Here is a 14,320-nt window from a genome sequence, read left to right as displayed (position 1 = left end):
CCTTTAGATGTAAATCAAGGTTTTGGAAATCTTGTGTTTATTTTAATAAAGACAATTACTAGGTAAAAGTAATATCAAAACAAACTTGTAGATTAGGGTTTTAACTTACAATCAGTATGCGTACACACAAGGAGTCCGTGAACCTGATTTCTGTAAGTAAACTTGGGTGATTAGATCAATTTCCAAGTTGATAAAACCCTAATAATTCTACAACAAGAACAACTAGAATAAATCTAGAGATATCTTTTTTAAAACTTCTTAAGGATTTTTATGAGATACCTTAATCGAAGTTTTCTTTCTAGCTTCCAATTTCGACTAAAAAGTATTGGTATACAATCGGAAACTGAAACCTATCAAAACCTAGGGTTTATGATCAACAACTCTTGAATTTTTTTATATCAGAAGAGAAAACCTTAGAATATACAAGAGGTGAAAAACCTAGATTATAAGTTGTATGATTAATCACGAAGATTAAATCCAACTTGGCTTTGTGATCCCCAATACAAAGACTTTTATCTCACCCTTGTTCACGAAGAACAGAAGACATGGAAACAACCTGCAAAGCTTACGCCAATTTTCCAAAGGGGATGAAAAACGTGTAATCTCACGAATCTTTTATTTATAATGAACAATAGCTTGGAAGCTAAGCAAAAATATTTTCTTTTTTCAAAACTCTCCTAAATATGAGAGTCTTTCCTAAGTTATAAATGTTACGCATAAATAATTAATTAAATAGCAAATATTTATTTATGTGAATAAATCACATTCTAACTTAGGCAGGAATTAAAAGTTATCTCAAACACTTTAATATGGTAATGAAATATGTTTGGAATAATAGCCATCTTACATATACAAGGAAATATCACCAACTTGACCAAAAATAACTTTTATTCACGAATTGGGCCCAAGTCCATGAACTACTACAAACATCCCATGGATTGTTTTCTCCTAACGAACTTTAATAAATCACTCATAACTTCATCGTTATAACTCGGAATTGAGTGATTCTTGGCTTGTTGGATTCATAAGCTCATTCACTATAACATGAGATTATTTACAAGAATAAAGGTTATTGTCTCCAAGGTCATGAATCAAATAACCTCAAGTATATATACATAAATGTACATTTACCGTTATCGGAATTGTTCCATAGAGTGAGCACATATCTTGATAGATTATAAAGGTATTATTGAACAAGAATCCAAATGAAATCAATCACATACCTTTGTTTATGAAGTACTTGTTGATGTCTACTTATGGTCTACAATCTTCAATCTTCATCCTTTAAGGATAGCTTCGATTCAACTTCATAAACCTAATCTAGTACGAAACTATCTTTAGTTTTGTAAATCAAGAATTCATTTTGGCAACTATAATTGACAACTAACTTGACATACCAACGCTAGTGGGTTCAACCAAGTAGTGCTCTAACACAAGCTAATATCTTTCAACCGTTAGATCGAAATTTAGCTTGTCACACACACAAATGAAATGTATTCATTTAGGTTTGAGTAGCCGTACCTAGACGTGTACACTTAGTTGGTTCACAAATAGTTAACCAATGGTTATCCATATGAGCACTTTCATATTAACCGTATTCATCTTTCTCATAACTAATTCAAATGACTCATAAGAACTAGTTGAAGAGTTGTTCAATTGCTTAGGTCTTTATTCGTAGACACAATTGAAACAAAATCAGTTTGATCCACTTGAATCAATTCATGAACAATATAGACACGGTTTGCAAAGATTGCATTCCTTATATTTTATTGTTTTAAGTTCATGAACTACCGATTTGAGATATCACCAGCTTGAGTACGCGTACGGGTATGCGTACCTTAGCTACCGGATTTGAGTTTACAAACTCAGCAGAAATTTTCAGTTCGAAAACTTCCGTGAGTATGCGTACGGGTACGCGTACCTAAGGTGACTGGTTTACTAGTTTTCAAACTTACAAACTCCAGCAGAAATTTTCGGTATGAAAACTTCCGTGGGTACGCATACTCAACCTGTCTCCTTCACCAATACCGCATGCACACATATGCACACACTTGGCTTCCAGCACATGGATTTATACACTAATGTGCGAACACACTATATATGTTTATATCCATAGATGGTAATCTCAATTCTACATTTCAATCATTGAAACATTCTTCTATAATGTTATAACAATCGTTATTCACGACTACCGTCATCAAAGATATTTTCAAGATTGAAACGTTATCATGACTTTGGTCACGGGTAAAGATGAAAATGGTTAAAGCGAAAGCTTACCAACACATATTTCGAGAAAAAGATAGGCGAGTAAACTCGGCTCAAAGCAAATGTGTATGTATGAAAACTATCATACTTATACGACTTTGTCTCAAGAGTAGGAGATAGAATAAACTTTTGAGTGATAGATAAGTTCAAGTCTCCACATACCTTTTAGTCGGATGAAGTTCCACCGGTTCCTCGAGTAGTTCTTAGTCTTCGTAAGATGATCGCCATGGAGTCTGGAGCTTCAACTACACTTGACTATCCTAGACCGAGACTTAGTCATAAGTAAACTAGAAATCAAGACATATAGTTTTTGTCACTAATATTGATAAACATGCTTGAGATAGCAACACATGTGAGTTCGACCGAGCAATGCTCTAACAATCTCCCCCTTTGTCAATTTTAGTGGCAAAACTATCAATGCATATGGATTACAAAAAAGATAAACTTTGTAGCTTCTCGTCCACATGCTTGATCTCGTTGGTTCTTTAACATTACTCGAAATCTTCGTCACTTCCAAGTACTCCAATAATTCTAAATTTTGCAAGTTTGGGATCATCGTTGTTGCAGTTCCATAGCCATAACAATGAGAAAAAAAAAGCTCTCGATCATTGTTATACAATGTCATAGTATTATTACATAGCATTAAAGTTCTCATATCACAACTTCGACAATAATACTATGGTGATATGTATTACTCCCCCTTAGTAAATAGTTCGTCTCAACACGAAAACTACTCCCCCTTACATAATGATCCAAAAACCATATGTATTTGTAGTGTGAACTACATATTAATTCTCCCCCTTTTTGTCAATAAAATTGGCAAAGGTACGAAAACGGGATCCTAATGAAATTCTCATGGAGACACTTCAAGACCAAATAAAAGTACATATCAACTTTGTTTTGAAGCAATCATAAAGCCGAAGCTAAATGCATTTATCACGGAGTTTATAAAGGTACAAGATAACTCCTCAAATATTCCACAGCCGCACTCCCCACAAAGATATGGAAATTAAGCGCAAGTTCAAAAGAATTCTCCCCCATTTGATGTCATTCCCGAAAGAACAACAAGAGCGACCTTACTTTTACAAGAAAAGAAGGATTTATTTGGACACTAACAACCAAAAAATGATTTTGTTATCCAAAAACTCTCAATCAAATTAACCGCAAGAGAACCCATGATTAATCTAATCGGAATACACAACCAAAATAATCACAGATGAATCTATGATTAGTTTAGTTGGAAATGATCACACAAGAAGACTTATGGAGCCACACAGTATATACATAAAATATGGACCAGGAAGATCAATACTGCGGAATATACAAGGATTCATTCTATTTTCCATCACTATTTACATAACGACATACAATAGACATAATCCTTGCAAACAAAATATTTTAACTTATCTTCCATCAAAGAATTGACATAATAGGCTTAACTTTTGTTTGTCAAAAGTTCATTCATTCTTTTATCAGTACATGCATATCGAAATATAAACGAGATAAATTTTGACATCGTATGGGACAATAATAGTTCACGGACGCAAACACACATATCCCGTAACATATTGCAATATATAAAACCATAAAGATTAATACTGCAATCATCATTTTCCAATTTTTTTTTAGAATTTAAACAAATAAACCTAAAAACATGAAGATGAAAATTCTCATAAGAAGGTTTACTAGACATTATAGAGCTTTCTCAGAGCATCCACAGAGAATTCCTTCTTATTATTGAAGAAGCTATTGATAATGAGATCATTTAATTCCTCTAGATCTTCAGAAATGTCAGTTAACTCACTAAGTTGTCTTTTCAGTTCACACAAGGTGTTCTTGGTTAGAGACAACATTTGTTCATAGTAAGTTATCTTTTCGAAAGAGGAAACGATTTGAGATTTTAAATCATTTCTCTTGTTGATAAAATCTTTCACCACGCCTCTAAAATAATTATCATAATGACAAGCAGACAAGAGACAGTTAGAGGAAGAACCTTCTTCGTTGATTGTCGACTTCACTTTCTTTACTCTTGAGGAAGAGATTCCTTCAAAAAGATACACATTAACTTCTTCGACTGCATCTCATCTTGTGATCCCTCTAGTTACAGGAGCCATGGGAATGTATCTTTTGAAAAGGAAGGAGAAAAGAAGGACACAGAATTAATATACGAATTTGTAAACTCAAAACCCTAAAAAGACATTGAATGAGTCTTTCAGAATTTGTTATCCGCCTTCCATCTTCTTAGGAGAATATTTTCTTAACAATTAAAAGAAAAAGATTTACAAACACAAGGACTTGAGCCAATTTTTAGCGCAACCCTCATTTTTCCCAAGCTAAAAATGAGGATGCGGATGTCACCAACATTAGTTGGTGACCGAGTGAGCCATATTCTCACACCTCTTATTTTTTCGTGGCTCTTCACTGTTTGTTGTGTAGATAGATTTTTTACCTCCTCTCGATCTGGATTTTTTTAAAAGAGCTTGGTTATCTGGACCCAAATTCATTTTCTACATGTTCTCTTGAAGTTTGGTGATTATATTATTGCTTTTTCTGAATCTCCAACAAGTGCTCTGTTCATGCTTCGAATGTCCACAAAAAGAACAAATCAATGAGGATTTTTCGTCTTTATGTGATTTTTCCTGTTTAACACAACAATCAACAAACGTTGTTCCTTGATTAGTAGGAACGCACAACTTTGAGCTTTGAGTTTTTCTTTTGAATCCTAAACCATTAATGTTTCCAAAGGATCTCTGACCAAATAACATTGCTGCAATTTTGTCAGAGCTTCCAGATAACCTTTAATTGCAGGTCATGCTTGAGAGTGTTAATCTCTTATTCCTTTAGGTTCTGACGAACTTGTCATTAACATGCTCTATCTCATGTTTTTCGTCTAGAGTGATGATTCAACTCTCTTCAAGGAGGCCTTTAAGTGAAGCTGTATCTCATGTATGTATGAAAACTATCTTACTTATACGAATTTGTCTCAAGAGTAGGAGATAGAATAGACTTTTGAGTGACAGATAAGTTCAAGTCTCCACATACCTTTTAGTCGGATGAAGTTCCACCGGTTCCTCGAGTAGTTTTTCATCTTCGTAAGATGATCTCCATGGAGTCTGGAGCTTCAACTACACTTGACTATCCTAGACCGAGACTTAGTCATAAGTAAACTAGAAATCAAGACATATAGTTTTGATCACTAATATTGACAAACATGCTTGAGATAGCAACGCATGCGAGTTCGACCAATCAATGCTCTAACAATTATACCATTCCAATGATGTTGCGTCGGCTCTAAGCTATATCTAGATAATAAGTTCATTGAGGATGAAATTTTTGGTCGAGTACATTGTGCTAAGTACAAAAATGCGTCTATTGCACTTAGATATGGGAATGTCATCTCCCAAAACATCATCGTCATCTTCCTTTAGACGAAATGATCATTTACTTACATTTGTACCTCAACTAATCATGGGAGTGCTAGCAGGATGCATGTCTTTGTTAATTTCCTGACAACTTTGGACATATGAAAACTGGTAGAATAATATACCACAAGCTCGGCATCCGACCGAGATTTTCCCATATTTTCATCTCAAATTAGAATTTCAAGTAGCTTGTATAATCCCTCATTGGATTAAGACTATGTATATACCATGTACATACCGACATAGATAGCTATAATTCCAATTTAGGAACTTTTCTTGTGAATATGCTGGGCACAATACCTTACATGCTTATCCCTTCCCAATCAAGTAGTCACTTAAACGGATACACCAAGTCCGCCTGATTATTTCAATTCATAAGTGAACGTTCCAATCTAATTGAAAATGTACTCCGTGGTCTAGAGTTATTTTATCTGGGAAACAAATGCTATTAAACACTTTGTAAATATGTGTATGTTTTAATCCTTACAGAGATAAGTAATAACCACATAAAAATGCTGCATTTCAAGTCATTTTGAAACTACCAAGCCAACTAAGTAACAGAGCGCTATAACGTTCCTTACAAGAGAGTAAAAAATTCCAGGCCGTTGTGAGAAAACTCGCGCCACAAGACGAGTCTTTATACTTTACGACTTCATTATTCTTACTGCGCTTTCTAACAAATAATCATGTATGTCCACAGGATTTACACTTGGTTGGTTAGCACTACCACACCAAATACTTATATATTTGTCAAAGAATCAAATTCTACCTAGATTTTGTAGGCCAAATATGCTCCTTGTTGATATTTAAACAATAAGAAGCATGATTCGATCTCATCATGATAAATTTCCTTGAGCAACTGTATATGAAAATAATAATCATTAATATGCCTGCACGATCTTTTCATTGACTTTCATTGTTCTCTGGAATCATTAAACGTTGGAGCGTCCTCCAGTTTGATTCATAAACATAATCAGACACAATATAATGAGGTGATTTAATTAATGATATATTAGGTTATTCCTTGTTCACCTACTTCCTTTCTAGATGAGTATTGATCGAACCTGGTGGTCTCTCCATCTTATTTTATGGAGCCACGGCCTCAACTACACTTCCACCAAGTGTAGATGCAACACCTTAGTTTATGGTGTACCCCATATTGAGGATTTCTAACCTTGCAGGCACATTTGCAGCTGGTATGTATGATCTTGTCACGTTACCGATATCAGTGTACTTTCTGAAAATCGATTATTCTTTTCACTTCACATTTACATTTGTGGAGTACAAAAATCAATATGAGACAGAGTGGGAATACACCACCACAGTTCCCGTCGTTCCTTTAGAAAATCATTTTTATTATCTTCCTAGCGACGGGAAGACTGTCTCATCAAAGTGATGATCCGTAAATATAGCGGATAAGAGATTGCCTGCTAAAGGTTTCAAATGCGGATAATTATCGGGAATTCATATCCAACATAACTACTTAATCGCTTTGATGACCAACTATAATACGATGTGGAGTCGTAGTGGAACATATATAGAAAAACCAAAAATACGTAAGAATACAAATGTCAGGCTTATGTCAAGTTACCAACTGGTACGCAGAAACAATTAACTAATTGTGGGTTCTAAAACAAAAAAGTGAATATGCATGTAATACTGCATATGCCCCGAGCATTTATAGGAAGGTTGTTACGCATAACCTATCCTTAGACACCATCTGTAACCTTTGATGGTAGCCTCTGCGAGACCATGGGGTGAGAATGTTCTACACTGATCCTATCATCCATGCAATATTCATCAAGTCCTTTTCATGTAAATATCTAGCATTGAAAAGGTTGGTGAGTCATTAATTTCACCATGTTCTCTCGGCAAAAAAAGATAATCATAAGAAAGAGAAGATGCAGGAAAAAATAAGTCACAAAAAAAGAAGATCGTGGAAAAAGAAGGGAAATAATAATTTCAGAAAATATGGGTGTGAGGAAAATTTTAACCCACAAAATGGGTGCACGCTTGAAGTTTTTCGCGCGTGGGTTTCACGGTGAAAAAAATTTGAGAAATGGGTTTAGTAGTAATTTTCACTATGTGAAATTGGTTTGCAGATAATATAGGATTTTATTGAATGTCCATTTAAAGGGCTTTATTCTTTTTGCTTGATAAAGACTAAATTGTATATGAAAATTCACAAATTTTCAACCCAAGACTCCAAGGACATAGGGAGACAAAGATACAAAATCAAACAAGAAGGATCTCCCAACAAATCAAAACAAGATAAAATTTGAACCCATGTAGGATCAAAAAGTCTATGTTTCCAATTGGTTTGCAAATATTTCACTTATTATCTTAGTCTCCACCACCATTTCATAAGCATAGCCTTGTTGAAGTATGCTAGACTTTTAATGCCCAAACCATCCCGCTACAACGGTTTACATACTGTTGACCACTTGATCCAATGATGTTTCCTCCCTCCATTACAATCATCCTTCCATTTCGAGGGTTGTGCGCAAAGTTTCCAGCAAGAAACCAAAATTACACTCATAATCCATACGACTCTTGATAACCATATTGATTATGTACTAGTCTAGGTGTAATATATACTTGGCTTATAGCAATATTAAGGAACAGATGTGTTCCACTTACTAGCCAAGCCAAATTATTTTACCAGGTTTGAGCCAAGCAAAGCTCCATAATAGTTGGGTTTCGCTATAATCTAGCTATAGCTAAGCCCAAGCCCCCGCCCAAAGAAAAGAGGGGAAAAAAGAAGTTAGATTAAGAACACGATTGTAAGGTATACCGGACAATTCACATTGTCGGTTTGATGTACTCGACTGTTAATGGATAGAAACTGAATGTTTGTTTTTCTTTTCAGGCCACGTATCTGTCAAACTAATCTATACATTTTTGAATGACACGTTTTCTTCTGTGTCAGCCATCAGTCCAGCACTAGCTAGTACCTAACCAGTTTTGCAACTTGCAGTCTCACTTGGAGATTTTGAGTAATTCAAAAATGGATGATCAAATAGTCGATGAGGATGACACTAATAGCTGTGTGGTGAACATTTATCCATTAAGGGGTAACTACTTTGGATCAAAAGATGCTATTCTTCCTAAACACCATATCTACTTTGATCAATTACAGAAATTGAAATCCATGTAATAATTATTTTGTTCATTTATTTATCAACATTTTGGATATTTTTTTTATCTTAATTTCTGAAGTTTTTCTGTTTGATTATTTTTCCAGTTATTCAACAAATGGGATGAGGGTTTGTGTGGAAGCAGTTATGTTGGTTAGTACTAAAATTTACTTCTTTCTGTTTCATAATTACTTTGCATTACAGAGTTTTTTGTCCCGATTTTTTTTCTCATTTTTCTCATTTTTTTTGAAATGGTAACGATTTTGGTAAGAACAGGTTGAATTGTTTAAACAACCTCATTTGCTAGTGTTGCAAATGAGAAATTCTTTCTTTAAGCTTCCTGGTGGTCGATTAAGACTCGGTGAATCAGGTGATTATGCGTTTGCTCAACTAGTTAACGGTTAACAGCCAAGTAGGAGGGGTTTTCTTGTGAAAGTATGTACAAACTAGCCTTTAGCCTCTGGAAGCCAGTGGGCAAGTTGTCCCAAATTGTCCACACCTGGCTCCATCGTATTTCATTATTTAGAAATTTTGGGAGGATCTTTTGATCTCACTAAATATTTCATTTTTCAGAGATCGAAGGACTAAAGCGCAAACTCTCAAACAAGCTATCAGTAAATGGAAACGGAGTTGATGACAATTGGGAGGTGAGTTTATTATATTTGCCGTGTTAATTTCGAAAGAGGTCCTATAAAAAAGAATTAAATCATCCAAAGATATAACGAAGTGTTGAATGCACACCATATAATTGTATGGCACATTGAAAATCACTTGGTCTTTTATGTTCTCAGGTAGGAGAGTGTCTTGGAACATGGTGGAGATCTGACTTTGAAACTTCCTTATGCCCATTTTTGCCTCCTCACATGAAGAGCCCCAAAGTAAACATTTTCTGGTTAACATTTAAGTTTCGAACCCTTCAAAGCCTGTATTCTTGATTGTTATAATGTCTTTTGTATTTGTAGGAATGCTTAAAGCTCTTTCTTGTGAGATTTCCAATGAACAAGAGTTTCGTTGTTCCAAAAAATCAAAAGCTTCTGGTATTGCCACTTTTCCAAGTTCATGACAATTTTAAGGTACAATTCTCTTGTAAGAAGGAATTCTAGTATGCGAATGTTGTTTTTCGTGATTATCTAATAGTCAAAAAAATAAATAAAAAATATTGTGTTTTGCAGACCTACGGCCAGATTGTTTCGGAAGTTCCAAGTTTCCTATCAAGATTTTCCTTCAACATGAATAATGTTTGAAATCCTTCTGCTCCCTCGCTACTATGGTGCGTTAAACGACATGAAATGTTTTCAGGAGTCAAAAATGGAACATGAGTTTGATTGGAAAAAAAATGAAGCAAAGAATGTACGAGCATGACCACTGAGTCAGTTGTTGAGGTTTGCCAAAAATATTTTTTTGTGAAAGAGCTGGACCAAGCTGATGAGCAACCCAAGTGCTCGGTGTTTCCATGATATGGTGTTGTCAAGGTGGGGTACAATATTGCTTGGTTGCCACTTTTTGGCCAATTTTAGAGTTGGTGGAACTTATTAGATATGCCTAGCCATATTAACTTTGAAAATTTGAATGTTCGGACTTGTACTTGGTTATCACCTTCGTATATACTTTACAGAGTTTGAAATATATGTGGTAGAACATCTTCGATTTTGTTGAATGTCCATCTCAAGGGGTATGTGCAAAAAGGTTCCCACAGGAAATCAAAATTCCATTCATAATCCATACGACTCTAATACTATATCATTTACGCAACTGCATTCTATTGATTAACAGTTTTATGGATGGTCAAGGTCAAGCTTACTAGTCCACAATTCTATATCATTCATGATCAGTAAAATATTCGGTGCTCACGAGTTTAGATGACTCATATTATCATCACCAAATAACTCTACTAATATACTATGGTAACATCGGCTAAGTCAATTATAAAAAACGAACCTACAATACTCCCCAGCTGTTTGATCAAAACAAAAACAAAAACAACATCGGCTAAGCGGATCCCTACTGGGAGTCTAAGATCTGTTGGCATAAACTCAATTAATTCCTGATCAAGTGATTCTGCCAATCATGCCGTTATAGGTGTAACATGTAACATGTTTTACTGCGGAAACGCATCAGACTAGAGTTGGTAATATAGTTGGCTTAGTCTAATTATTTCTCATCTCTTAATCCGGACATTTGTCTATTCTGTTAACACATGTTTTGTTTTGGCTTCTCTAAAACAAATGCAAATTGTGACCACATCAAAAAAGAATCTGGATCTGGATTAATGTAGTGCCGACACGAGTACGTGTTGATACATTAAGGGGACCTTAATTTTGTCTTTCTTGGTATGTTTTGTTTTGTTTTGTTTTGTTTTGGCATCTCTGAACAAATTAATCATGACTGCCTTGGTTGCAATATTTTATATCGTGCACCTCATCCTTCTGATCTGATCTTACATAAAATACCTTAAGTTTGAGCACAGAGAGAACCAGTACTGCAAAAGGGAGGAGCTGAACATATGATGCGCACTTCGATTGAGATGAACGAAGAAAGAATGTGTGTAACAGGTGCAGGAGGATTTCTTGCTTCATGGGTTGTCAAGTTTCTCCTCTCCAAGGGCTATGCCGTGCATGCAACAGTTAGAGATCCAAGTAACTTTCTTCTCTTTGTCTTTCTTACTACTCTAGCTAGCCGATCTCATCTGTAATGATTCACTTGTTAACTTAGATTGATTGTAGTCTCTTTTTCCATGTTTATCTTGTTAATTTCATACTAAACGTTTTGAATCAGGACTTGTTATGTTTTTTACTCCAAACTTTCACATTAATAATACTTTTCAGATGCTGAAAATTGTGCTCATCTGAAGAATTTGGAGAACGCCGCGGAAAATCTGCATCTCTTTAAAGCAGATTTGCTCGACTATAACAGCCTCTACGTTGCCATTACAGCATGCAGGGGTGTTTTTCATGTAGCCAGTCCAGTGCCTTCAGCTCCTGTGACCAATCCCAAGGTAAGAATTTCTGCGTTGATTTCCATATCCATTCAACATATTTTACTTAGATAATTTTTCTATGGTGGCATCTATCTTTGCCTGTTCCAGGTGGAATTGTTCGAACCCGCTTTGAATGGTACATGTAATGTACTAAAGGCATGTACTAAAGCGAAAGTTAAAAGGGTTGTGGTTGTATCATCTATTGGCGCAGTTATGTTGAACCCCAACTGGCCAACGGATCAACCGATGGACGAGCTGAGTTGGTCTGACGAGGAATATTGCAAAACAATTGAGGTAGGCTATAGGCATGCGCAAGGTAGTTAATATCGCGTATCTCAAATTTCCTATATTTCGCGTATCGGTATCGATCTGTCGGGTCCTATACACCTATACAAGTGATAATATCTGTTTTTACAGGCGATACCTCATTTAATATAGAATTTCAAATAATTATAAAACCATGGTAAAAAATAATAAGAATCATACACATATCTCAAATTTCCAAAATACAAGGTGGTTTATTAGCCAATGTTGTGATTGTTGTCCAATTATGCCGGTAAATCTTTTTTATTATCCTTCATATTTAGGTTTTATATTTTTCTTCCTTGCAATCGAAATATGGTTTCCATCTTATATTTTACCATATAGTCGTTGGTTTTATATTATAAATACATCAGTGCTTTTTACCTTCTCCAATTGACATTATACTTGTCTGTAAAGACTAGATGCATCTTGATGAAAAATTTATTCACGAAACCGATATTATCGGTGTACAAGTAAAACCGATATATCGGTCTGTACCGACCTGTACAACCGATAATATCATTTCGTCTTTGTATCGCCGATATTTTTGATATATCGTATAGGTATTTTCCGATATCCGATAAAAACATGTAATATCGATCTGTATAACCGATATTGACTACCTTGGGCATGCGGCATGCCATATTTATAGAGAGTAGTTGCACAGGTAACTCGTTTCTTTGACAAATACTATAAGTAATAAGTAAGGTTTACTTCATCAGGGATTTCAATCCCCTCTCCCTTTTATCCAGTAGAACTTCAGAACTTAAGCTCCTTACTTGCCGCTGGTGCCAGGACTGGTATTGTCTCTCCAAAACAGAAGCAGAAAGCAAGGCGTGGGAGTATGCAAAGAAGAATGGTCTTGACTTGGTAACCATTTGTCCGTCATTGATTATTGGGCCAATGTTGCAGTTTACAGTGAATGCCAGCAGCTTGTTTTTAATCAAGATTCTGAAAGGTATGGTCCTAGCTACATCTACACTACACTATATGATTCACTTTTACCTCTTATTCCATATACAAAAAGTTTTACCTAAAGTTATGAGATCATTTTTCTCTAAGTTATAATGTAAGTTGTATGACGAAATCAGATGGGATAAATAGTGACCAGAGGATGGTAGATGTGCGGGATGTGGCTAGAGCAATACTACTGTCATATGAGAAGCCGGAAGCAGAAGGGAGATATATATGCTCTGCGTATATGGCCAAAACACAAGGTTTGGTCGACAAGCTCAAGACCATGTATCCAAAGTACAAATGCCCAAAGAGGTAAGAAACATGTTGAAATCCTTAATTAAAATGTTCAACTTTTGTTGAAGTAATTTTGTAATTTTTAGCAGCCATATTGCTTTTTGAATCGAGTTCATCCTCTTTTTTTTTTTTTTTTTTTTTTTTTTTGTTTATCCTTTTCCTCTATCATCACAGAATTACTGAAGCTGAGGATCAACCGAAGATGAATTGTGAAAAGTTGCAGAAGTTGGGCTGGGAATACATAACACTTGAAGAAAGTCTTGCTGACTCCGTTAAATGCTATCAAGAGAAGAGCATCTTTGATTGTTTGGCTGGGGAAAAATTCTTCTAGGCCTTTATAACTTCTGAAATTACTGTATTATTTTCTTTTGTATTTCTCTATTAATAAAAAAAAAGTCTTTTATAATTAATGTTTTTATTTTCCGAAAACATGGAAAGTAGAATTTACAGTTAGCTATGTTACCATCTCTTTCAAGACAGCGTCCTGGTTTTGGATGGAAAATGTCCATTCCTCTATTACACATCTGATAAAGGTTTGCTCGTACATTTCGGAGAATCAGCGGGGATGAATGTAGTGGTGGAAACGAGAAAGCAGTTCGAGCTAGAGTCGAGTACTATAAGGATTACTGTACCCAACTCGGTGTGTCACCAGGGGAAAATCTTTCTTGCTATACATGATCCTAAACTCGATACTAGACAGTTCTAGTCATCTTTCTCGAAATTCTTTTTTCTTAAAATCTCAAGTAAAGAAAACAAAACAACTCATCTTCCATTCTAAGAAGACACTTATTAACCAAAACAAGAACTGCAACTTTCATGAGCCCAAGTATATGAGCACCATTAATGGCGCCTGTCTTGATTAATAGCAGCAGCAATATTTATTTCCGAAAAGATCCGATCTCAAAGGAGTACAGATAGCTTGATGGAAAGAATGCTGCTCACATTTAGAAGTACAGTCATTTCTT

At 35.2% G+C, this 14,320-nt stretch overlaps 2 protein-coding genes across 2 annotated transcripts; both read left to right on the top strand.

The window, feature by feature from the left end:
- Positions 1 to 8,569: 8,569 nt before the first annotated feature.
- Positions 8,570 to 10,431, top strand: LOC113347715 (pre-mRNA cleavage factor Im 25 kDa subunit 1-like). Its single transcript, XM_026591385.1, has 7 exons — positions 8,570 to 8,840; positions 8,932 to 8,977; positions 9,101 to 9,194; positions 9,398 to 9,471; positions 9,616 to 9,702; positions 9,787 to 9,897; positions 9,997 to 10,431. The coding sequence occupies exons 1-7, from the start codon at positions 8,695 to 8,697 to the stop codon at positions 10,066 to 10,068; spliced, it is 630 nt and encodes a 209-aa protein (XP_026447170.1). The 5' UTR covers positions 8,570 to 8,694; the 3' UTR covers positions 10,069 to 10,431.
- A 756-nt stretch (positions 10,432 to 11,187) lies between these two features.
- Positions 11,188 to 13,761, top strand: LOC113347714 (cinnamoyl-CoA reductase 2-like). The gene is made up of 6 exons (XM_026591384.1): positions 11,188 to 11,460; positions 11,650 to 11,819; positions 11,910 to 12,095; positions 12,900 to 13,062; positions 13,196 to 13,373; positions 13,530 to 13,761. The coding sequence occupies exons 1-6, from the start codon at positions 11,328 to 11,330 to the stop codon at positions 13,684 to 13,686; spliced, it is 987 nt and encodes a 328-aa protein (XP_026447169.1). The 5' UTR covers positions 11,188 to 11,327; the 3' UTR covers positions 13,687 to 13,761.
- Positions 13,762 to 14,320: the final 559 nt, after the last annotated feature.

This window comes from Papaver somniferum, chromosome 2 (assembly GCF_003573695.1).
Source record: "Papaver somniferum cultivar HN1 chromosome 2, ASM357369v1, whole genome shotgun sequence".
Classification (NCBI taxonomy): Eukaryota; Viridiplantae; Streptophyta; class Magnoliopsida; order Ranunculales; family Papaveraceae; genus Papaver; species Papaver somniferum.
This window is presented reverse-complemented; position numbering and strand designations above follow the sequence as displayed.

Coding starts and splice junctions, on each gene's coding strand:
- LOC113347715 (XM_026591385.1), top strand. CDS start 8,695: ATGGATGATCAAATAGTCGATGAGGATGACACTAATAGCTGTGTGGTG. Junction 8,978..9,100: donor GTGTGGAAGCAGTTATGTTG/GTTAGTACTAAA, acceptor TGGTAAGAACAG/GTTGAATTGTTTAAACAACC. Junction 9,898..9,996: donor AAGTTCATGACAATTTTAAG/GTACAATTCTCT, acceptor TGTGTTTTGCAG/ACCTACGGCCAGATTGTTTC.
- LOC113347714 (XM_026591384.1), top strand. CDS start 11,328: ATGATGCGCACTTCGATTGAGATGAACGAAGAAAGAATGTGTGTAACA. Junction 11,461..11,649: donor TGCAACAGTTAGAGATCCAA/GTAACTTTCTTC, acceptor AATACTTTTCAG/ATGCTGAAAATTGTGCTCAT. Junction 13,374..13,529: donor AAGTACAAATGCCCAAAGAG/GTAAGAAACATG, acceptor CTATCATCACAG/AATTACTGAAGCTGAGGATC.